The 25,011-nt window shown below is 42.8% G+C and overlaps 1 protein-coding gene across 2 annotated transcripts in view; it reads left to right on the forward strand.

Annotated features, from left to right (window-relative positions):
* piezo1 (piezo type mechanosensitive ion channel component 1 (Er blood group)) overlaps positions 1 to 24,692 on the forward strand; it is an 88,714-nt gene extending 64,022 nt beyond the window's left edge. The window contains exons 28-54 of one of the 2 annotated variants that reach the window (XM_030378828.1): positions 61 to 150; positions 462 to 544; positions 2,519 to 2,593; positions 2,696 to 2,796; positions 3,249 to 3,393; positions 3,700 to 3,765; positions 4,804 to 4,976; positions 5,070 to 5,164; positions 10,003 to 10,173; positions 10,336 to 10,597; positions 10,756 to 10,944; positions 11,323 to 11,532; positions 11,675 to 11,867; positions 12,024 to 12,141; positions 12,513 to 12,660; positions 15,037 to 15,189; positions 15,470 to 15,531; positions 15,707 to 15,865; positions 16,068 to 16,215; positions 19,931 to 20,119; positions 20,671 to 20,763; positions 20,921 to 21,093; positions 21,499 to 21,621; positions 22,217 to 22,296; positions 23,084 to 23,279; positions 23,409 to 23,550; positions 24,197 to 24,692. In XM_030378828.1, the coding sequence (XP_030234688.1) occupies positions 61 to 150; positions 462 to 544; positions 2,519 to 2,593; positions 2,696 to 2,796; positions 3,249 to 3,393; positions 3,700 to 3,765; positions 4,804 to 4,976; positions 5,070 to 5,164; positions 10,003 to 10,173; positions 10,336 to 10,597; positions 10,756 to 10,944; positions 11,323 to 11,532; positions 11,675 to 11,867; positions 12,024 to 12,141; positions 12,513 to 12,660; positions 15,037 to 15,189; positions 15,470 to 15,531; positions 15,707 to 15,865; positions 16,068 to 16,215; positions 19,931 to 20,119; positions 20,671 to 20,763; positions 20,921 to 21,093; positions 21,499 to 21,621; positions 22,217 to 22,296; positions 23,084 to 23,279; positions 23,409 to 23,550; positions 24,197 to 24,325 (3,766 nt within the window). In that variant the 3' untranslated portion in view covers positions 24,326 to 24,692. Of the gene's footprint in view, positions 1 to 60; positions 151 to 461; positions 545 to 2,518; positions 2,594 to 2,695; positions 2,797 to 3,248; positions 3,394 to 3,699; positions 3,766 to 4,803; positions 4,977 to 5,069; positions 5,165 to 10,002; positions 10,174 to 10,335; positions 10,598 to 10,755; positions 10,945 to 11,322; positions 11,533 to 11,674; positions 11,868 to 12,023; positions 12,142 to 12,512; positions 12,661 to 15,036; positions 15,190 to 15,469; positions 15,532 to 15,706; positions 15,866 to 16,067; positions 16,216 to 19,930; positions 20,120 to 20,670; positions 20,764 to 20,920; positions 21,094 to 21,498; positions 21,645 to 22,216; positions 22,297 to 23,083; positions 23,280 to 23,408; positions 23,551 to 24,196 lie in introns of those variants that run through there. The other variant, XR_003979631.1, reaches the window with a different exon arrangement.
* The last annotated feature ends 319 nt before the right edge of the window (positions 24,693 to 25,011 follow it).

Here is a 25,011-nt window from a genome sequence, read left to right on the forward strand (position 1 = left end):
TAAGTGTAGTATGGCTGGTAAGACAAAGACCAACTAAATGCGGTATTGCTTTGCTCCCAGGGGTTTTGAGCTGTTCAGAGCCAGTCTGGTGAAGGACATGACGTTCCACCAGAAGGCCGAGGAGAAGTCCCTCTCACAGCTAAAGAGATCGTAAGGATGTTTTGTAGCTTCAGTGCCTCAGTTCTAGTGACATTCTTGAGAAGGTATCTACAAAGATTTGCTAAAATATATTATTCCTAATTGATATTATATTTAACAAACATTGACACTCCTCTCGTAGCCACACAGGAATTGAAGAATTGTTATGTGTTGTAATTGTAATAAATACAACTATAAAATAAAATCGGATAACAATGTATGACGATGAAGCATCGTCATGGGGATATTAGTTGATGATTTATTTATATAAAAGGAGAATCCCTCATGTTTCCTTTATCTATATTATCTTATCTGTGTTAAAGTATGCAGAGAATCCGCTCCAGACAGAAGAAGTACCGAGCAGGACGTAGATCTTCTGGAGGTTCTCTGGAAGATGAAGCTGATGGTAAAGATTTAACTGTTAATGGAAAAAAACTTCTGCTCATTGAGAGGGATCTCAATGGTTTATAAATTGTTTATGGAGGTTATTGAGGAATATGAAAACACAACCATATTCTCTATAATGTAGTTGTTCACATGTTAAACAGAACCGCTTATCACGAGGGTCATGAAGAAATTCAAGCCGCCATCTTGGAACTTCTTGACCAAAAATTGTAGATTAACCAAGCAACCAGTTTTTATTGATTCAATAATAATGATGAATTAAAGCTGCAAGCAGCATTTTACGGGTTTCAAGCCTAAAGCCACCAATTAGACCCTGTCAGACCATTAAGACCCTGACGGGCCATTAAAACCCTGACGCAGACCAATAAGACCCTGTCAGACCATTAAGACCCTGACAGACCATTAAGACCCTGACTCAGATAATTAAGACTGTTTTTGTTTGCATACGGTTGACAACGCTGGAATAGCCTCAGCTTGGATCTGTTGATGGGGAAACAAAACGTCATGACCGTACGTCAAAAGGCTGAGGAGTTATAATTCTTTAATGTTTTCAACTGATCGCTTTAGCGCCCCCTATAGTCCTATTTTGACGAACTTTTGCCTAGTTAACCTTGACCTATGCTTCTTTAAATACACCAAGTTTGGTGATTATTGACTTAAGTTAACCCCACCTTTAGTCACCTATCATTGATTTGTCTAATTTGGAAGCCAGCCCCCATTTTGTTACAGGTTCTTGGTTTCCTGGGAACATTTGCTGAACATGAGGATACACAAATGTCTACCGGATTTCATGACTGTAGAAGAAAAAGTTCAGAAAATATGTCCATCCAAAGTCTGCATTTTCAGTTAATTGATATAGCTCCCCCTATCGCCCGATCTGGATACAATTTGGAGGAGTTTATCCGGACCCATGTTTCTTTTATTACACCAAGTTTGATGAGGATTGGGTTAAGTTAACCTTGCTTTTTAGCATTAAGTTCATTTTGGACGATTCCTCTGGCGGCCATGTTGTTTGTCAATCAACTTCATTTTACTTGAGCAGTTGGGACTTTGGTCCCCAATAGCCACTAAGTTGGTCTCGCTCAAACCAAACATTCCCTCTATGAACTGTTGTGATTTTTTTTTACTAATTTGAAATATGTTGAATCTTTCTTGTTCAAAATTTGATTCAGAACAACTTTTGATCGGACTCAAGATCATAGGAGTCCAATTTGATGTTGATATAAGCATTTAAGTCTTTACGCGTTTTAAACCACACCATTTTTAGAATTCAATGGCTCCTGGGTGCTTTAGTCTTTATTGGACAGACTTCGCTTTAAGGCAGATTGAAGAAATTGGTCCATAGATGATGCGTGCTAAAGGATTTTTGTCTGCGTCTAAAAACCTAGGATCCTTAGAGAATTGAGTGCTTTTAATGTCGTAAAAAAAATCTATCAAAATAAAGTCATCGATTCTTGAGTCATATTTGCTCAACCTGAGGATATGCATTTGTAAACAAAGTTTGATGACTCTACGTCAAAGCGGTTATGAGATATGTTTGTTCAAAGTTTGCATTTTTGGACTGTTGCTATAGCGCCACCTTCGGCCCAATCAGTGCAATATTTGTTCTCTGTTAATTTTGCGTCAGCCTCTACAGCTGTAGTAAGTTTCATAAAAAGCGAGAGAGCGGTTAAGGCTGTGTTAGTCAAACGTGGAGGAATAATAATAATAATAATAAAACTAACAATTACAATAGGTTGCATTCACACTTTGTGCTTGGCACCCTATCTAGCAGCAGGTTGGTGGCTTGGATTGTTTGTGACATTATGTGAACCCCTCCTCAACACAGGGCATGTATCAAGTGGACAATTTAATGTTTACTGCTACAAATCGGACATGTATCTATCTACTACTAATGTTATTAAAATATCAAAAGAGATAAAATACCATTAACCACAGAGAAAGATAACTAATGATTGGTTATTCACACTCCCAGACCCTTCCTCCCGTCCAGACCCCAGAAGGAAGACCCCGAAGAGATGGCATCAGCCATGGATGCACCACGCTACCGGTCGGAGAACTTACATCTTTCATTTGAGTTGTGCAAGTTGTGTTTCTCATACAGACATTTGTTCTACACAAGCTCACACATGTTGCTGTTTAATCCCTGCAGTGCTCCACTCTGGCGAGTACTACCTGTTTGAGTCAGACAGTGAGGATGAGGAAGACACGCCCTTTGAGGAGCCAACCCCTCAGAAGCAGACTGCGTGTCAGGTTGGCACCTTTATTTATTCAGCTTTTGAATATGTGCTTCTGATTGGTCAAGAACATTCCAGATTTGTGCATTATTTTCAATAATGGGACACCTATGCCTTTCAAAAGTTCCAAATCAATGCGCTGCCAATGCAACTTTGAGACAATGTTTAAATGTAACTATTGACCAGATTTGTCCATGATAACGTTCAAACTATATGCTGAAAACACAGCGGATTATAAATATGTAAGCTGATAGAAAACAATCCTATTATTATGTTTGAAAGTAACTAATATCTATTATAAACTTGTATAATCTACGAGTTGCTATAAGTTTTAGGGGGAATATGTACATAGGTTGAACGTCCTCATATTCAAATAATTGTATTTAGTTTATTAGTAGAGAGCGTTAAGAGTTTAGAGTACTTATGTTATGTTGACGCTATATGATTGTTCAACTTTGTGGCCTTCAGCTAGCGTACCAGGCCTGGGTGACCAGTGTGAAGGCCGCTCTACGCGACCGCCAGAGACGACAGCGAGAGCTGAGGCGGTTGGAGAGAGGAGACAAGAGCAAGGAGAGGGACAACAGAAGTAACCAAGAGGCTGGGCTGGAGTCTGGTACATTTGCAGATACACACCAAGACCTCATAGTGAAGGAGCTTTACTGAAGTCTATATCCAATCCATCCATTTGTTATCTTGTACAGTATTGTAAATTGTAAATTAAAATCATAAACCAAATGTCATTGTATCACTAAAGTTGATCAAAAATGTTTTATTTATATTTTCACAATGTGTTGTCTCATCCCTTTCACCGATCATTCAAACGAGAAACCATGCACGCACGGTTGCACGCACTAACAAACACACTACTACGGAACAATTCTGCTCATGTGTGTTTGCCTGTGCTTCTATGTGTGTTAAGGTGACCATAATGTCTTTGAGGATCTGATCCAGGATGGACAGCAGTCAACTGAGCAGTCAGACTCTGGTAAGTATATATATCTCCTGATATATTATCCTTTCTTAAACAACAGCCAGTTAAAGTTATTGCATATTTTAGGCTTTGGGCCCTATCTTGCATCCGGCGCATATTGACTTTCTACACTGACGCATGTGTCGTTGCTAGTTTGCAACTGGCGCAGAGCGTTCTTTTCCCACCACCGCCACTCGCGGTAGATTAGGGAATGATCTTGCGCCCCAAGGGGCGGTTCAGCGAAAGGAGGAGGCGTGTTCTGGCGCAAACGTTCCCTGGTGCTATTCTGCAGTTTCAGAAAACAATTGCGCCACAAACCAGGAAATACCTGGTTTAAAGCAGAAGCGCGTTGTTCAGATGCTATTTTAGGGGCGCATGCATAATGTTGCTTGTGTACCTCGCGCATACACTTTGCTTCTTTCATCTACCTAGCCACACATATATGCAAATTATTTGGGAAAGAACAGCTGATACAGCGGTAATAATAAGTTGACACATTTTCTTGACACAGACATCGAGTACAAGCCCATAACTTTAAAAATTTGATGAGTTGATCGTGAGAAAACATTGTTTTACCGCGAGTGATTGTTAAAAAGAATGAATGAATGCGGGCGCGCGTGTGTGCGTCCATCTGTTTAAATACACGCAAACTAAACACGTAGGCCTAACACATAATACATTCTATGGCAATGTATATTAACGGGGGGACAGATGCATATTAGGAACACAAGTCAATAACGATAGTGGATACAATACTGGTAAGAAATTATGTTTTTTAATGTATTGCGTATATCATTAAATAGAACCACAGTTACCGCACATCATATGTGTCTTAAGTTTTCCTCGCCAAAATTTATTTGAGGACTCACTATTTCTGAAGTTGTGGAAGAAAACGCCATTCCATGTGTGAATCAGGCCATTATTTGGCCATAAACTGAGCCATTTGAACTTTGAAATTCATTAATTTCTAACAATTCCACTCATACATCTACTCAATAGCTGTAGAATGTGTGGGGTGTGACCCTCTGTCTTCTGCTTCATGTTGATGTGCAGGTCATGGAGCAGTGGTCCAAAGGATCCTGGATATCCTGAGGTTCTTATGGGCCATCGTGTTGGCGATGGTGGACGGGCTGTCTGAGTGGCTCAATCTGTTGACTAAACAGTACAGGGATACTTCTACTGTTCTGTGCAAAGAACGCTACCTGCACATACACAAGATAGGACAGGTAATGTCCACAGACAATACCAGAAGGGTGTTAAACATAAACTACTCCAAATTACTCCATTACGTGGCCCCTAAATCTGCTTTCCCCTTCCAGCCGGGGACCACAGCAGAGCCTTCAGGGGACAATCTCTCTGAGGACGGGGACATACTGGAGAACAGCTTAAATGAGACTGATGCAGAAACAAACAAGTGAGCCTGTCTGTCCCAGGTTTCTTGAAACAACAATTAAAAAGAGAAATAATAGTTATAACAATAACAACATTAACAATCAATCAATAATATATTCAAATACGAAAAATACTTTGGGAAACCATAACACTGCTAGCCCTTATCATATATATTTATATGCATATAAATGTATATATATATGTATATTTATATACATGTAAATAAATATGTGTATGTGTATATATATATATATATATATAGATGTGTATGTGTATGTATATATACATATATATATATATATATATATATACATAGACAGCAGGTGAAAAAACTAATATATATATATTAGTGCTTTAAAGCGATTAAAATATTTAATTGAGATTAATCGTATTAATGCCATTGTTAACTCGCGATTAATCACATATTTTTTTCTATTCTAAATATCCCTTGATTTCGTGCTGCTAGCCTTTTAGTGAGATCAGAGAGTCTCACACACACACACACACACACACACACACACACACACACACACACACACACGGTGGCGGATTGGTAATCGGGAGAGTCGGGAGAATTCCCGGTGGGCCGTTAACGTTTCGGGGCTGTCGGGCTGATTACTGCGGGATAACAATATTGCGTTTATAAAAGTTCCTTGCAGCGCCGAAGCCCCTCCCAAAGTGGTACAGCCTAGGTGGGCCTTGAACTGCGATTGGTCAGAAAGACGTAACAGCTAATGACAACATTGAACTCTCGTGCAGGCTCGAACAGAGTGACACACACACTTTTAAGGAGTTTTTCACCCGCTCCGTATCCTTGCTTGCCCCAACAAGTTCGTGCAGCGAGCTTGTTGTTTTGTTCGCCGTGTTGCTAGATTCGGTATGGTGTTGTAGTTTTTCTGACGTGACTAGTTGTTGCTAGACAGCAGGTGAAAAAACTCCAACGTTTGCCAAGCCAAAAGATCGTTAAAAGCGCGTTAAAAAAATAAAGCCGTTAAAATTGGTTTGCGTTAACGCCGTTAATAACGTGTTAAACTGACAGCACTAATATATATATATATATATATCAGTGGAGGCTTCTCCATTGAGGAGAGGGAGGAAGATCCTCCTTAACATTGTTGAGAATAAAAAAATGTAGATTGCCCAGACTACTGTAATGAATTACTGCCCTTAAATATGACTACTTTAATGACTTTGAATATATAATGTTTGTTTCCCTGGGTAAAGGGATATTAGCACCCCCTATCGCCTATTGACAATAACTTCAGGGAGGGCGTTCCTCCCTCAGCCTCCGTTGTCTCCCATTCATTTCCTCGAAAGTACTGGCGGCCGGGGAATAACATGGGTTTCAATGGGAGAGAGGAGGGAAGTCCTCCTCTGAGCGGGTGTGACCTTAAGGGGTCTGATTCGCGCAAAAATCAATTCGCACTACGCTAGAACCAATAAGCAGGATCCCTGGCTGGTGAGTAGTGTTGCCAGATTGGGCAGATTTCCTACCCAATTGGGCTACTTTTAACCACGTTAGGCTGGAACAATTATCATTGGGTGGTAAATCTGCCCAATCCGGCAACACTGTCGATAACAAACCTGCTCTGCATTGCCGCTCAGTCGCAGGCCCCGTCCACCCAGAGCCGAAACGGGCGAAAACGATCCAGTTCCTTTTTATGTGGTTCAGGAATATCTCTGTAAAGACGGAGTCATTGGGAAACCGCATCGAGCTGTAGAAACTGTACTAAATATTCAAGGCGCTGGTTCTCCACAGAAAAAGTGGAGCGCGCATCAAGCCTGCGTGCATCCAGCCTGAGTTACTTACAGTAAGTTACAACCATTAACTTCAGTCATTGAGGTCAAAAATAGGCCCAGATTTTTTTATTTACTTTTACTAATCAGGAGTAGGCCTGATTTGACTTATGGGCTTTGCATCCTTTCCTTCTGCCCTTTTAGTCCATTTCAAAGACATGCTGCCCACCAGCTTTCAAATGACAGTGATGCCACTGGTGGCTTTGTATCAATTTTATACACATAACTATCCCTCCCTACTATTTTGTAGTTCACCAAATCACCCTGAAACAACTTGAGTCTCACATTCTTATGCCGCCATACACCAACAGTGCAAGCAGGCCAATGGCAACCAAGCGCGCAGTCTTTCCTCCCTCACTTTAAAAACCACCAGCCACCACTGATATATATATACACATACAGTTGTTTAAGTGGGATTTGGCAGGTGGGGGAACTCTCAAATTTTGTGTCGGCGCAACAAAGAAAAATTACTCACCATGTAACAACATATTGGGTATTGTGTATTATTTTTCAGATACGATAGAGTCACTTTCGTTCTGAGTATCACACAACTTAATTGCTTGACATTTAATGGTTTTACTTTGGTCCAGCCATACTGATATGGCAATATGCAAATATTGCTGAGCACCACAATATGGAACACAACCTTGCTTTCCCAATTTTAATTCAAAAATAAAAATGGGAAGTCCAAAACGGACTCATATTTTAAACACCCCAAAATGTTTGCAGACAAGAACAAAGAATCACAACCGATGTAGAGTTTTCTGTAAAACATAACAATAAAAAAACACCAAACAATAATCTGTCTACATTCATACAGTCGCATACAGTCAAAATAGCTCCCATACTGACTAGTACTATGACTTAATTGTCACAGTTTTTCTTTTTAGACAGGCTGTGTGACCTTTTTGTTAGAACCCATTTTTTAACATATCGCTGTGGATTCCACTGTTCAACAGGAGGCCCAACCAAAGAAATAAACATCAACGCTGACACCTTAAGTTATCCATTAGGCTATTTCCTGATTTAACTAGGCCAGGGATCGGCAACTTTCATGATTAAGAAGGCCAACATTTTTCATCATCACCATCAGAGGGCCACATGAACGCGCACTTCAACTAATTGGATATGAGAGAAGGTACCAATAATTCAAAATCAGAACAAAATATGTGCATATATATGTCTTATTCATTGGCGGCTGGTGATAACATTTGTGTTTGGGACATAGTCATGGACGGAGGGTCTCTGGGTCCTCCCACAGAAAATTTTGAATTTGGTAGATGTGATGTCCTGTATTCTGGTAACCCTAACCCTCAAAATTCATTCAGATTCATAGCCTAAGTATGTTCATTCAACCAAAATATATTAATTTCATATTTTCCATGCTGAAATGTTTTTTAACATGTCTATACTCTTGTTAAATTTCCCATGGCATGCTACTTTATAGATGCTTTAGGGCCCCTAACACAGTATTTGAAGACATTCCGAAATTCAGCCGTGGTACAGAATTACAGCCACTACGAGCTAGTCGCACATTGAGCTTTCCCCCAAACGCTTTAATGCAAATGAGGAGGAGCGAGGCGGGTCAAGGAGGAGGTTGGCGGTGTGGCCTTGAGCAGCTTGCGGCCACGGAACCATGCGCTCTGTTTACAGTGGATGTATCACAATGGCGAGGCGCACACAGCCTTTGGCCGTGTTCTGTAAATATTCTAGAACACTCCGGGTGCTCCGGCGGGAATCCTGGAGCTCTATATCTCAATAATATCATATTATACATAGATATCTATATCATATAATATATATGATCACGGCCAAAAGCTGTGTGCGCCTCCAGACGATATTATGAATCTCAAACGACTGCGTCGGGTTCTCCGACGTCTCTGGTTCTTCCACGTCCAAAACATCAATCTGAAGTAGACTGAACCACGACATGGAGGAGGAAGGGATTGTTGCCCACGATTGTCTCCTGCCGGAGCCTAGCTGCCGAGGGACCACCGCCTCGGCAGCGGGTAGCGCTTAGGCACCACCGCCTCCTGCAGCGGGCAGCGCCAAGGTGGTGGTCAGCGGGCAGCGGGGCTGAAGCGGGAGACAATAGCGGGCAACAATCCCTTTCTCCTCCATGTCATGGTTCATGTACTTCAGGGAGACAAAGCCAAAGTTTCTTTCCCCCAATTCCTTCTCAACCATGGCTGAGATAACTCCCACTACAAGTCTCGTTATGGAAACACCAAAGACGAGAGTCCGACGTGTTATGCGCCATAACACCAACAGCAGAACGGTTATCCAAATAACAAAGAAGTTTACAACACTTGCGTTACAGTGTGTGTAATCACACAAACACACACACACACATGTGCCGCGCGTACGGTCGTAGCTCATTGTCTCATTGGCGGGCCAAATTCTCTGGGCGGGCAAGGCAGAGAAAGGGGAGGTAACTTGGCCCCTTATGACGACGTATGGGGCCACATGACAAATAAGCACGCGCGAGCAGGGTACCTAGTGCTCGTTTTAAACCGAACGCAAGTTTTAGCCACTTGGGGACGGGAGGCAAGCTTGCTAGGGGAACTCATATTAATGTTAGAAAACCTCATAAAGTGAGATTTTCATGCCATGGGACCTTTAAAGAGTAACAACAACAGCCACATGAGTGATTAGTATTCTTTCAGTGCAAAGGGCTCACATACATCATCATTCAATGGTGATGAAAACTGAAAAACAAAGGCCCAACATTAAGTGCAACAACTAGCATTATATTCAGTGCAGTTTTGCTATATGTAGTGGCAACTTAAGTTGAAATTACTTTCATGACTGTAATCGTTTCTAAGCAAACTAGACACATGGGTTTGCCTTTGAATTCTATGAACAGATACTCTGCCTTTCATCTTGACTGAAAGGTACGGTTTTCTTGATCAAGTTTTCTGTAAAAATCTATTTATATATTCATTTATCTGAGGTGCCGGAACACAGTTCCGGAGCGTTCCGGCCCACTTTAACCCCTGTATATATATATATATATATATATATATACACACATATATAATTTGTCCTCCCCTTGTCTCTCAGTTTCCTGGCCATCACAGGTTGGTCCACAGTACCACCAGCAGTCTATGATGGTGGAACTGAGCAGTCATCAGAATCCACATCGTGCAGCACCGTGAGGCTGGCAGTAGAGCCACAGGGGGGTCACAAACAACACAGACACTCCAGAACAGCCAGTGAAATGCTGGGAGAAAGGTAAGGGAAGGTCGCTAACCTTCTCAGTGGATGGATAAAGAACTCATCCGTAGTGCATGGATAGAAGCATACGTCAATGAAAAGATATGTACGAGTAGATTTGTGACAGATTTGGGATAGATTTGTGACATGAAACCAACTAACTCAGATCTGTCTCTGCAGTTCTCAGTTCTTCATCGAGGAGCTGGAGCAAAGCAGGGACTTCTACGCCAAGCAGAACCGCCTCTTAAAGCTCCTCTTTGCCTTGTACAGCCTGTTGGCTGCCAACTCAGAGCTGGTCTGCTATTTAATAATAGTGCTCAATAATGTGGTCTCAGCCTCGGCCATATCCCTTGTCCTGCCCATACTCGTGTTTCTGTGGGCCATGCTAGCTGTCCCACGACCCACCAAGAAATTCTGGATGACGGCTATTATCTACACAGAGGTACGTGGAAAATGGAAAGGCATGTATGGATATTGTGGTTAATTGTATTGATCAATGTTACTGTCATAATTGTCAGAATGATCCTTTGGCTTGTACTAATCCACAGTGCTTGTGTGAACAGGACATTCACCATTTACTAAATGTTGATCTTTCAACAGGTGATGGTGGTGGTCAAGTACCTGTTTCAGTTTGGCTTCTTTCCATGGAATAGCGTTTATGAGATGACTTTAAACGAGGACAAGCCCTTCTTTACACCGCGGATCTTGGGCCTTGAGAAGACAGACAACTACATCCGATACGATCTGTTACAACTACTAGCACTCTTCTTCCACAGGTCTTTGCTGATGGTGAGTAACTTATCATATTATCTAGGTCAAATGTGTGTCTTCCTTTGGTCACCGAGCAAAGCACTCGGGCTTTGATTAAGGGCATGCTCACTTTAGTCATTTGCATGCACGCTTTAGAGGGTGCCGGCCGCTCTAATGAAGTTACACTCACCCTTTACTGAAGTGCACGCCCTGAAGCTTCAATGCACCGTTGACAAAAATGTAGTAAAGTCATTGAATAATTTATTGGTCAATTAATTGACGATACAATTTGATACAAAAGTTAAGCGCCACTATGGATCACGGTTGATGGATTTGTTGGGCCCAACCTTAAGAAGAGCTGCAACACGCTGCAATCAGATGCATGGACAACAGTAACCTTGTGTTCCTTTTCCAAAGCGCTACGGCCTGTGGCACCAGGAGGGCCCGCTGGAGGAGAACACAGCGGCCAACGAGGATGGCATGGACAGAGAACGGCAAGGAAGGGAGAAGGAGGAAGCAGCAAGGGGATCAGATGAAGACGTTTTTCAGAGAGGAGTTGCGAACAAGGACACCAATGAATCCGACGGGACCGACCAGCAAGGCCCAGTCCTGATTCAGTCAGAAAAGGCTTGTACTATTTTCTTTAAAACACAAGTGACACAGGATGGTGGTGATAGTGAGAGGCTCCTATACTGCATACTGAGCTTCTTGTGTTTGATCTGATGGGAGTAATCTTTATTGAATCCCAAACCGTGTCCAATCAATCCAGGATGAACACCGTGACCCTGCTATTGTTATTGGATACACCCAAGAGATACCTGCCACTGGACCACAGGATGGTTTGGAAAACCCTGCTGGTCCAGAGAACACCAAGCTAGAGGGAGAAGGACACACGGAAAAGACTGAACCGAGAAAGAGAAGCAGACTCCGCTTCCGGAAGGCCAAACGAAAGACGAGCAACGGTATTCATCTACGATATCTTGGGGGCTACATTGGTTTTAGGAAACTATATTTCTCTTTGCATATACTTATATCTCACATATATGCATGTGAATATATGTGTGTGTGTGTGTGTTTGTGTGTCATGTGTGTCTGTTCACTTTCTAACTCTCATGTAGATTTGCCGACAGAAGCTTCACAGCCAATCAAGGAGCCGGTTAAGAAGAAGGGGGAGAGCAAACGAGCTGAGAGACTTTTAGCTGCAGGACAGAAGATAAAACATGTGTTAGTCTCCCGGTGAGATGAACCCTCACTGAAAAGACTCAAGACTCAATTGTTCAGAGTTCATCTAGACTCTGTATAGCAAATCCCTCCCACCCCTCCTTAATGTACGCACTTACGCAGGCTTGCTTCTATGAACATCCTTACTGTACAAACAGCGATAGATTGTTTCTCTGTCTTCTGACAAATGTTCTTATTGTAAGGCTCTTTGGATAAAAGCATCTGCTAAATGCCCTGAATGTAAATGTAGCTCACACTTTGTAAATACCTGCTGTTGTGAGTTCCCTTCATACTACGAGAAGTTTGTACACTATGACCTTTTTGTATAAGGCTAATGCAACAGGAAATATAATTAGTTGTTATTTGTTGCCTTTCTTTTCCTCTAGCGTTCAGGATGTTTACAGACCTACCCGCTGTTTCTTTGTGAATATCCTCCACACGGAATACCGTGCAGCTACAGACGTCTACGCTCTCATGTTCCTGACAGACGTGGTTGACTTTATCATCATTGTGTTTGGATTCTGGGCGTTTGGTGTGAGTATTAAACCAAAGTAGTAAACCGTTTCTATTTTCATCTGTATTCTATTTTTTTGCAACATTCTTCAATGGCTTCATTTTCAAAATTTTCCTGCCCGGGTCCTCTGTTTACCGTCGGTCTCTCAGTCTGTCATCTTACATGAGTGGTCCAACAATGTGGTTGGTTGATTTTTCCCTGTGTTTTTCTTGTCTGTTGTATGGGACTGTTACTGCTGCACGCACTGCCTTAACATTTCCACCAGCAGATGTTTGTTCCAGATGTTACGGTCCGAAACGTTAGGCAGGGAGAACTAATAACTATAACTATAACTAATAATGGAAAAGATGTTGCTAGGAATACACAGATAACCTGTTATCCCTCTATCCCAGAGAGGGGTGGAGGTGTTGGGTTGTGCAGACAGAGGGGTGGTGGTGTTGGGTGGTGCAGACAGAGAGGTGTGGAGGAGTTGGGTTGGGCAGATAGAGAGTTGTGGAGGTGTTGGGTTGTGCAGACAGAGAGGTGGAGGTGTTGGGTGGTGCAGACAGAGAGGTGTGGAGGTGTTGGTTGGTGCAGACAGAGAGGTGGAGGTGTTGGGTGGTGCAGACAGAGAGGTGTGGAGGAGTTGGGTGGGGCAGATAGAGAGTTGTGGAGGTGTTGGGTTGTGCAGACAGAGAGGTGGAGGTGTTGGGTGGTGCAGACAGAGAGGTGGAGGTGTTGGGTGGTGCAGACAGAGAGGTGGAGGTGTTGGGTGGTGCAGACAGAGAGGTGTGGAGGTGTTGGTTGGTGCAGACAGAGAGGTGGAGGTGTTGGGTGGTGCAGACAGAGAGGTGGAGGTGTTGGTTGGTGCAGACAGAGAGGTGGAGGTGTTGGGTGGTGCAGACAGAGAGGTGGAGGTGTTGGGTGGTGCAGACAGAGAGGTGGAGGTGTTGGGTGGTGCAGACAGAGAGTTGTGGTGGTGCAGACAGAGAGGTGGAGGTGTTTGGTGGTGCAGACAGAGGTGGAGGTGTTGGGTGGTGCAGACAGAGAGGTGGAGGTGTTGGGTGGTGCAGACAGAGAGGTGTGGAGGTGTTGGTTGGTGCAGACAGAGAGGTGGAGGTGTTGGGTGGTGCAGACAGAGAGGTGGAGGTGTTGGGTGGTGCAGACAGAGAGGCAAGGAGAAGGAGGAAGACAAGGGAGGACTTTGCAAGCTTTAGCCAACTGCACTGATTTCAAATGAACGTTGTGGATGAAAAAGAAAGTAGTAGGAAGCATGAGAGTAGCATCTTCTGGAGCTATGGTTCTGTTTATTAAGGAGCATAAAGGGAACAGGCACAGGCACCATCATAACACAATGATTGAATACACTTATTGCTAAACTGTCTCCCAATTGATTTTTCCCTGTGTTTTTCTTGTCTGTTGTATGGGACTGTTACTGCTGCACGCACTGCCTTAACATTTCCACCAGCAGATGTTTGTTCCAGATGTTACGGTCCGAAACGTTAGGCAGGGAGAACTAATAACTATAACTATAACTAATAATGGAAAAGATGTTGCTAGGAATACACAGATAACCTGTTATCCCTCTATCCCAGAGAGGGGTGGAGGTGTTGGGTTGTGCAGACAGAGGGGTGGTGGTGTTGGGTGGTGCAGACAGAGAGGTGTGGAGGAGTTGGGTGGGGCAGATAGAGAGTTGTGGAGGTGTTGGGTTGTGCAGACAGAGAGGTGGAGGTGTTGGGTGGTGCAGACAGAGAGGTGGAGGTGTTGGGTGGTGCAGACAGAGAGGTGGAGGTGTTGGGTGGTGCAGACAGAGAGGTGTGGAGGTGTTGGTTGGTGCAGACAGAGAGGTGGAGGTGTTGGGTGGTGCAGACAGAGAGGTGGAGGTGTTGGTTGGTGCAGACAGAGAGGTGGAGGTGTTGGGTGGTGCAGACAGAGAGGTGGAGGTGTTGGGTGGTGCAGACAGAGAGGTGGAGGTGTTGGGTGGTGCAGACAGAGAGTTGTGGTGGTGCAGACAGAGAGGTGGAGGTGTTTGGTGGTGCAGACAGAGGTGGAGGTGTTGGGTGGTGCAGACAGAGAGGTGGAGGTGTTGGGTGGTGCAGACAGAGAGGTGTGGAGGTGTTGGTTGGTGCAGACAGAGAGGTGGAGGTGTTGGGTGGTGCAGACAGAGAGGTGGAGGTGTTGGGTGGTGCAGACAGAGAGGCAAGGAGAAGGAGGAAGACAAGGGAGGACTTTGCAAGCTTTAGCCAACTGCACTGATTTCAAATGAACGTTGTGGATGAAAAAGAAAGTAGTAGGAAGCATGAGAGTAGCATCTTCTGGAGCTATGGTTCTGTTTATTAAGGAGCATAAAGGGAACAGGCACAGGCACCATCATAACACAATGATTGAATACACTTATTGCTAAACTGTCTCCCCAGAAACACAGCGCTGCAGCAGACATCGCCTCCTCTCTGTCGGACGACCAAGTCCCCGAGGCCTTCCTGGTGATGCTGCTCATCCAGTTTAGCACCATGATCATCGACAGAGCTCTGTACCTCCGCAAGACTGTACTGGGAAAGCTCATATTTCAGGTGAGAGATTTTCAGGGAGACCATACAATGTATATTTTATATACCTAGATATTTAGCTAAGCAAAGATAATTATCGGTTATTTTTGGTTAAAAAATATCATTTGAACATTGAAGGTAACATTACAATTTGTTAATCTTGTGAAAAAACGGTTCTTGTTTCAGGTGACTTCCTAACAAATTACAATCAGATGATCTTTTTTAAGGCTTACCTACAGCACCTTTAGGATGCTGGAAGACATCAGACATGTTTTCATCTGTTTCTCTTCTTTCGCTCCTATAGATTATCTTAGTGTTTGGTATTCACCTGTGGATGTTCTTTATTCTTCCTGCAGTCACTGAGAGGTGAGTACAAAACAATCTAGTAGCTCACACAAATTTGGGTCGAATTATTATCATTGAAAACATAATTAATTGTACAGTGCACCATTTGTTTTCTATCTTTCAATAGAGTAGCTTTTTAATAATAAAAAATACTAATGCCTCTCTCTCTCATTCTCTGTTTCTCTCTCTCTCTCAGGATGTTTAACCAGAACTTCGTGGCCCAACTATGGTACTTTGTCAAGTGCATCTACTTCGGCCTGTCTGCCTATCAGATCCGGTGTGGATACCCCACCCGAATTCTGGGCAATTTCCTTACCAAGGGATACAACCACCTCAACCTTTTTCTGTTCCAAGGGTGAGGATAGATGCAAGTATGAATAGGAAAGAGTTCTGCCAGTTGTTGCTGTGTCCCCCTAAAACAAATAAAAATATATATATTATTAGTTGACGAAAAAACACCAAGGTATTCCATCAACTGACTTTAAGGGGGCAAATTCCATAAACATAAATTGTATCTACAAATATGTTTCCATGCTCTTTTCCATGATTGTGTAAAGGTTCCGACTCGTTCCATTCCTGGTTGAGCTGCGTGCTGTAATGGATTGGGTGTGGACTGACACAACCTTGTCTCTGTCGAATTGGATGTGTGTTGAAGATATCTACGCAAATATCTTCATAATAAAGTGCAGCCGTGAGACAGAGAAGGTAAGGACCTGTGTACCCTCCTGTCCTGGCTCAGGTCTAGCTTTACATTGAAGCCTCTGTCTAGGCAGAAATCAGTGTTCTCTTTCAGGTATGTTAGTGTTTAGTGCCGGTTATAAAAATTGTGAGGAACCACACACAAAACGGCATGTAAATCATACATTCTGCACGTTTTAACCTGTAGTAATTGGATTGTAGCGGTGTGGAGTGCTTTTACCTCATCGGCAAACCACACACGACCAATACCATTCACAACCAACCCTGATCCACACTCTACAATCAAACACGACGTGAGACTAAACCATGGACGTAAACATAGCTGGATGCATCTGTCCGTCAAGCTTTGATCTGTAGTCTGCTGAAGATTCTCTGTCCAAGCTCAGGGGCCTCCTCGGTTTATTTAGAGGAAGAAGGGGTAAAAGCGTTGTTTTGGCCATTCTCCCCAAATCACTACGTGAACGTTAAAAACAGGTGGCATCCTTTCCGTTCTTCTTTCAATCAAATAGTGTCCAAATTCCTTGTTAAACAGTGGTTTCACTTGCTTTTTTAGGCAAGTTTGATAGTCGGTTATCCAGTTCTCGATCTCTCTGAATGAGCCCCTGGACTGTCTGGATACTGCCATACGTAGGGCTCGGCATTCCCACAGAAAAGACACAACCTCCTGATCTGCTGCTGCTTGGCCTCCGACCAGAACGTCTCGAGCCCCTCCACCTCTGTCCTGGGGCCCCCGAGCAGAGCTCCGCTCTGTCAGCGTTTACCTCGAGCCAGTAGCCAAAAGCCGGTTTTAAGGGTTCAGGGTTAATTGTTGAGGTGACCTAGAACATGAAGATGCTCCACAAAGCTTACCCAAGAGCCAATCCACATCATTTCATAATTTCCATCTCGTTGAGCCCTTCCAGCAAAGTTGCAAAGGGTCAAGCTCTTGCGGCAATCTTGCTCTGTGCGAGTTGATTGGGCTGTGCCTATCGCCACTCTATCCCGTCCATGGCAGCAGTGAGAGCTGCAAATAATGCCTACAAGGCTTGTAAACGGGCTTCCTCTAGAACGTAGCGCTGCATGAGTACACTATAAGGTTCAGTATGGCAAATTAGTTGGTGATCCAGTGCCATCTTCAACTTCCTCTGTCTATCTTTGGGCATGTTAGTTAGTTCAGGTATTGAAACTAGCTCAGCAATGGTGGCTGGAGAGTGTATGGAGAGGCTTCTGCAACACAGGATACAATGACTGATGGCATGCTGTGTCAGGCTGGGCTGGCACAGGCTGATAAGGGGCTTTGCCGATTGTATACAGCTGGTAGGCTGGGGGAGCCTGTGGAGCAGGATGTACTTGGTGAGGTGATTGTGTGCTCAGCTGCTAAGGCATTGATAAGATGACTGCTGATACGCTGACTGTGCTGCGATGCCAGCGGAAGGCGGAAACACTGTCTTTAGGAGCACAGTAGGTGTGTGTGTGTAGTTATTGCGGATGGCCATACACTAGGTTGATAGGAGACCTGCCGATGCATGATGGCTGGGTGTTGGCTCACTGGACGGAGAAGTGGAGCAGTAGTGATAGACTGGAGGTTAAGATGGAGCAGTTATGATAGGCTGTGGAGGTTAAGGTGGAGCAGTGATGATAGGCTGTGGGGGTTAGCGTGGAGGCTAAGATGTAGCAGTGTGATACGGGGGGGGGGGGGGGGGGGATAGTTTGATACGGGATAGTTTGATACAGAATATAAATGTGTCAATAAATATATTTTAAATAATATTGAAAGGGCCCCCCTAAACTTTCCAAATTAATATTTTCAGGGGACCTCAAGTCTCATTGGCTCCCTGGTTCCCCCGTATTGTTACCCTGGATAAAGGCATTTCCAAGCGATGAAGGAAACAATGACAAGGAGCTGAAGGACTGCATTCAAGTAGTTATTATCCAAATGCAACAACCATCATTTTAAAGGTTTTTAAGTACTAACAATATATAATGTCAATAAACACAAATGTGTAATTGAGTAGTTTGAAGGAAATATTCAGAGCAGTTTTTCAAACTGGACCCTTTTTTTTTGGATCTATGGCGCATTTCCACCGGTGGGAGCGCTTCGGCCCAGCCAGCTCAACCCAGTAGCGAAGGTGCGGTATAGAGTGGCGAAGACACGCCTCTTCCGGTAGAGCCAATGGGACCCATGAGATCAAAAAATATGAATGGGTTTCAATTGAGAGAAAGTAACTATTTTCTGGTCCCAGTCTTTATATGCCACGGATTACACATATGTTGTTTGTGGATTTAAATGATAATTTTTCATGTCAAGAGTTTATTGGGAAATTGCTCAGGGCCCAGTTTCCCGAAAGCATCGTTAGCCTAAGTGGATCGTGAAGTGCGTCGTACAAGCATCGTACCGTTTTGATCGTCGTGAAAAAGCTCGTAGCTAACGAGGACTCCAGGGGTACACGTAGGATGCTAAGAGCATCGTTAGCCTACTATAGCCTCAGTGGCATCACAAGCGGACATTCTATGTATTGGATGTGTTTTATTAAAGCACATCCAATACCGCGGGATGCCCAGCTGGCACAATTTCGCAACCAAAAACAGTGGTTACCGCCTATATATTACTCATAGACTAATGTTAGATTTAATCAGCAACGATAGAGAAATGTTAGAAGTCAACAACAAAATAATTTATTACAGCAATTTAAAATTCCAAAAATACATGCGCAGCCGAAATGAACCGATCAAACGCCACTTCAGAAGGCATATAATAAAATCAAATGATTCCATTGCTCTTGTGTGGGAGGTCGCTTTCGAGCTGCACTTGCTGTCCTCCTCTGATTTTAATTCAACCATCGTGGTTAAAATGTCTTCATTCGTAAAAAAATAAAACATTTGGGAGTATGAAATAATCCAAATTATTCTAAAGAGGGCTAGACTCCATGCGCCGCCCCGCCTCCTCCAGTGAACCAAGAAAGCCCGCGCAGTGAATACCGGGGTTGACCCCCTCGGTTTTATGCAGGAAACTTGAGATAAGAAGGTGAAATCGCCAGGCGTGCCAAGCTGCGATCGAACCGGCTTGGCAGCGTAAAAAGACCTATAGCCTACATCATCCTGCCCAACAATAAGGGCAGGATCTAGACAAAGCTCTCCTAATCAGGTCAGCAATAGTTTTAATGTCTACAAATATCCTAGACTAGAGATTGCGCGCCAATCAATGAAACCTTATGCGGAATCAGATAAAGTCTTTGCTGCGCAAAGCATGTTTCTGAAATCAGCACGTAATTGTCACACAAGCTATTTTTTATTTTTGTGATATGGAAGGGGGGAAAAGGCCATGAAAAAATGTACGCACAGTGCATTCAGGATGAGGACCGATACATATGTCGGCCTAGGCCTAATCAATTGTGTTTTAATATCTTTAGCATTCAAATTATTGCAGGCTCCAGTTTAAACATCCAGAGGTTTTCCTTTAACTAGCCCCTAGAGAAAATACCTTACACACACCAAAACACAGCCACATGAGTGAATGTGAGAACGTACATTAATGAGGTCTGAACCAGGCGCAGGCATACAGAAAACACACCAAAGCAACAAATATAGTAACGTATATGGAAGGTAAATGTGTACTACATCCACTATTTATCCCTCCAATGTCGAGGAAGGGAATGTTTGCATTACTCCTCGTTTGTGTTTGTTCGTTTGTAGAGGTGCATGTTGTTTGTGTGTTTGAACATGTTTTTTCTTCTTTTGTCAGAAATACCCCCAGCCTAAAGGGCAGAAGAAGAAGAAGATAGTGAAATACGGAATGGGCGGACTGATCATTTTCTTCCTGATATGCATTATTTGGTTCCCACTTCTCTTCATCTCATTGGTCAGATCTGTGGTGGGTGTGGTCAACCATCCCATCGATGTGACTGTGACAGTGAAGCTCGGAGGTTATGAGGTAATGATTAAATATATGATGCTTATATTGTTAACCCCATATCTATAATGAATCTAGACTGTGTTGATATCATTCAGCCAACGGCTGAATGATTTTTTGTGGCTAAACATGACTCACATCTGAAGCTGTGTTAACTTTGTGCAACAAACCAGACAACATATATATATATATATATATATATATATATATATATAGACGTTATATAATTGATACTAATACACTACCAATGGGCATAGTTTAAGTAGCTACATACAGTGTCTTCTTCCATAAGCCTTACATAACGACCACAGCTTCAAATAACTTTCATTATTCTTAATTAGAGTGTTTGAGATCTGTAAAGTAAAATCAAATAGATAGGACCATGAAATCCCAAAGCTTAATATGTATGATGCACGCATACATGACTGAAGACAATGTTTGATCCATGGGATTTCCTGGCAGGTAAGTCTGTGATTTGAGTGAAGGTCTCCCCTCCCCGGTAACAACCCTTTGTCCATCATCCTGTAGCTACATACCTATATCTTTCTGAGGGTGGAACTTGTGTGTTCCAGCCCCTGTTCACTATGAGTGCTCAGCAGCAGTCCATCCAGCCCTTCTCTGAGGCAGACTATGACAGACTTACAACACTTTTTGGAGACAACGCTGTAAGTATCCATGCTTTAGATTGCTTTCTGCTATCCATCTCACGATGCATGATAGTGTCCTCTGTGAGGTTATTTTTCTTCTGGCGATTTAACTTAAATAAAGTCACTGAAATCAACCAATCTCCAATCTACGTTTGAATGCTGTGTGGTTTTGTAGGTCGCCATGCAGTTCATAACGTTCTACAGTTCTGAAGACATCGTGACAGCCCGGATCGAGGGGAGCTCGGGGTCGGTGTGGAGGATCAGCCCCCCCAGCCGACAGGAGGTGGTGAAGGAGCTGATGGGGAGTCCTGGTGATCTAACGCTGCGGCTTGCATGGAACTTTCAGAGGTAAACAACACATCAGGTCAATGAGTAGAGCAGCAATAGCAGCAGCTATTGAATGTCATAATTAGTTATAGAACTAATAGTTGTGTAGCATCTTATCCCAAATATCTTTGTTGTATGCAGGGAATGGGTTAACCAATTCATTGGTTCTATGAACATCCTTACTGTACCGACAGATATATATTGTTGTGCTAAATGCCCTAAATGTAAATGTACGTATTGTACATTGTGACCAAAACTAGGGTTAAGTAACATGGTGTGAGAAGTAATAAATAAAAATGGAAACTTGTAAAAATATATGTTTTATTTAACATTATTATTGATTTTTCCAAATTGGGAGTCACTTTAAAATACGTTTGTTGAATGAAGAGACTTAACCCCTAATTTCTGTGTTTCTCCCTCCTACAGAGACTTGGGCAAAGGTGGGACTGTTGAACACTCGTTTGACAAACACTCCATAAACCTGGAGCCAGGAAACCCAGTCAGAGCGGACCTGGCTTCACTACTGGTTGGCAATCGCACTGAGCCTGTGTAGGTCATCTTGGCAGAAATGTGTATGTATGTGCATGCAAACATGTTAGTATAACATGCTTGGAAAGCAAAAACAGCTGGTTGAACACATTTCTTAGCTTACACAGTTAAGTTGACATCTTTGTTTGAATCTTTCTCTTCTGAGAATCCATAATTAGGAACATGTATTGGGCATATTTTTTATAGCCTGGCATTTGCAGATGAATTGCACACTGCAATTATTCCAGAACCTCTCTGTAATTTTTTGGATTTCCCTGGACGTGGTTAACGGGTTAGACCAAAAGGCCTCTGGGCGATATTTCAGATCAACAAATCAGAGCAAATAAACAGGGGACGCAGCACTGAGCGAAGATTTTTTATCGTCATATTTATCCTTTCATTGTATTAATCCTGCCTCCAGATAGATAAAGGTGGAACTATAGTCGGTCCATCTTGTACCGGGCAGAACTCTTTTTGTATGGGAGGGGAACCAGAGCCTATCTGCACAGCAAATTATACATTGTGAGATTTGTCTGGTTTCCAGGCTTTATATTTCAGGGTTGCATTTTATTTCTGAATTCTGTGTCTGATGACCTTTCAATTTAAATCTTTCCAGGCGTATTCCTCATATGTTCCCCAATTACATCCGGGCCCCGAATGGCGCTGAGGCCAAGCCGGTGACCCAGCTCTATGAAGGTCAGAGTCATCCCTAATATCACATGTTCCTATTTACATCACAGGAACAACGTGCAGCAAAAGAATGAACGCATTCATTACCCCAAGTTAGTCTCAACTTGTAAGTCGCTTTGAATGTACTAGTGCAGTGCCTGTTGGGAATGGGCCGGTTGCCTCCCGTATCGCTGCTGGCAGCTTTCTGGAGAGGCGCTCATTCAAACACCTACACTCAACCCCTTGGATTCCATCGAATTACAATTATTTAGTTAACTGAAGGATTTGCAGACAAACAGAAACTACGCTCATTATAGTAAGAGAAATATTAGTATTATTAGAGTACTGTATCCAGAAGTAGAGTGCCATACTGAGGTTCAGACAGTGAGCCGGGGAGTGTGTGGGCATATTTAGTGTCGTCTGTCCAGAGCCATGAAGCCCAGCCCCGACTGCCGTGCAGCTGGCTTTTGTTTTTGTTCATTCATATTTATTCATATCGAACAACATCTCCAAATAAGTCAACATTACCCTTCATCGGTCCCCAACAGTAAACATGCCAAGTGGGCAGTAGATCAGACATACAGATATACAGATTAGGACATACCTACACCCATACATACATGATTACCCGCTTTATAGCTCTACTATTCAGATAAGATCAGATGTTCTCTATACATTCAATATGGGTATTATTAAACTTGAACATTCTTTGTTTATATCCGTTAATAAGTGTGACACATTGACTTTGGATCATGAATGATCGTTCATCTGCTGCAGTGTTTTTCATAAAAGTAATTATTGATTTTCTTTTCAGGGGATGAGGATGGGTACCAGAATGTGACTCTGTCCCTAATGAGCGACAGGTCCTTAAACCGCAGTGGGACCCAGGAGTGGTGGGACATTGCCATCGATGACTGTAAACCTTCCACAGGCAGCTGTCGCGTGTTGCCCATGATCATATTTAATGACAAAGTCAGTCCGCCGAGCTTGGGTTTCCTTGCTGGATACGGGTAAAGTATACAAAAATCTAATGTATACAGGTCACACAACAGACATACTCCACCACAAGAGGGGCAGTGCCATGTATTGAGGAACAGTAACTTATGTCTCTTCTATTCAAACCACTCTATTCCTTGCAGAATCATGGGTCTGTATGTGTCGGTGGTCCTGGTGATTGGAAAGTTTGTCCGCGGGTTCTTCAGTGAGATCTCCCACTCCATCATGTTTGAGGAACTTCCCTGTGTGGATCGCATCCTAAAGTTGTGCACTGACATATTCCTGGTGAGTGTATGCGCACATAAAACCATACAAAACGCGGACTAAAACACACCGCAGTGCATTGATCTGCTGAATACTGAGATAACCTAAAATCCCCATCCAATTGAGACCCAACCCTAGATTGTATGTTAAAGATCCCATATCATGCTTCTTGCCATAATTGCATTTGAGGTTACTACAACAATAGGATTACATGCCTGTATTTTAGGAATACCCTGTTTTATTCTCACACTGTATTCAAACAAAACTACTTTCATCATCTTTCACAAACGTTCTGTTTTGTATCGTGCCGCTTTAAGGCCCCCCCTCCCGTGTAGCCCAGTCTGCTGTGATTGTTCAGCACGCCCACTCTGTTGCGATTGGTCGAACGCTTTGAACGTGTCGGCAAATTCAATACCCCGAGAAGTTGTAAACATCGCGGGTGGCCGGGTGGCGGGACTTCTACTCTTTAAGCACCGCCCACTGCACTTATTAAGGGGCGTTCTCGGTGGGCGCGAATACTCCCCCTGGCTCCAGCTTAGATTTTTCTAGTTTAGCAGACGTAAAACATGTATAAATGCGTCATATAACAGTCTAATGTCTAAAGCAAAGGGAAAAGTCGAAAAAGCATGATATCACCCCTTTAATGGTTGGTTGTATTTATGTCTAGGTCCGTGAGACAGGAGAACTGGAGCTGGAGGAGGAGCTCTACTCAAAACTCATCTTCCTGTACCGCTCCCCGGAGACCATGATCAAATGGACCAGAGACATGCAAGTCAGGGGTCGAAGAAGAAACTGACCCTTTAATTTAAAGAAGTATTTATGAAACAGTACAATGAATAGCAAAAAATGCAGTGCATTTACAACGGAATGTAAGCAGACATGACAGGACGTATGAATTATTTCCTAGATGACCTCTTGCAACCATCATTTGGACTCTTGTGGATTCTTGGTGTTTTTTTATTCATTTTCTATTTTTTTTATTCAGACTCAAATGAATAAGGGAACAAAAAATAAAAGCATAATAGACTAGCTGTGAACATGAAATGAGAATGGCGATTTTATCGTTAAAATAATAATGTTAATATTTTTATGGTTGATAAATTCCCCCTGAAAGGAGGACTTTATGAAGTGAAAACAATGCAAATAAATGAAATGCAACATTTGTCAGGTTGCTTATGTTTAACAAAGATATGAAGAAGATTGTTCTGGTTAGAATAACCATCAACAAAGGGGATACATTTATTGCAGATGTAGATATCTTGTATAGATATGGATACCAAACGATTCGGATACTTTAATAATTTTCAATGTGAAACGCCCACTAATAATAATAATACATTTTATTTGTAAAGCACTGTTCATAAAATAATCTCAAAGTGCTACAGAAACCGAAAAAATAAAATAACAAAACACTAAGGGCAATAACAAATTAAAATCCAGTGATAAAATACATTAATAATAAACAGCTAAAAGAGGAGTTGA

Source organism: Gadus morhua, chromosome 15 (genome assembly GCF_902167405.1).
Source record: "Gadus morhua chromosome 15, gadMor3.0, whole genome shotgun sequence".
Classification (NCBI taxonomy): domain Eukaryota; kingdom Metazoa; phylum Chordata; class Actinopteri; order Gadiformes; family Gadidae; genus Gadus; species Gadus morhua.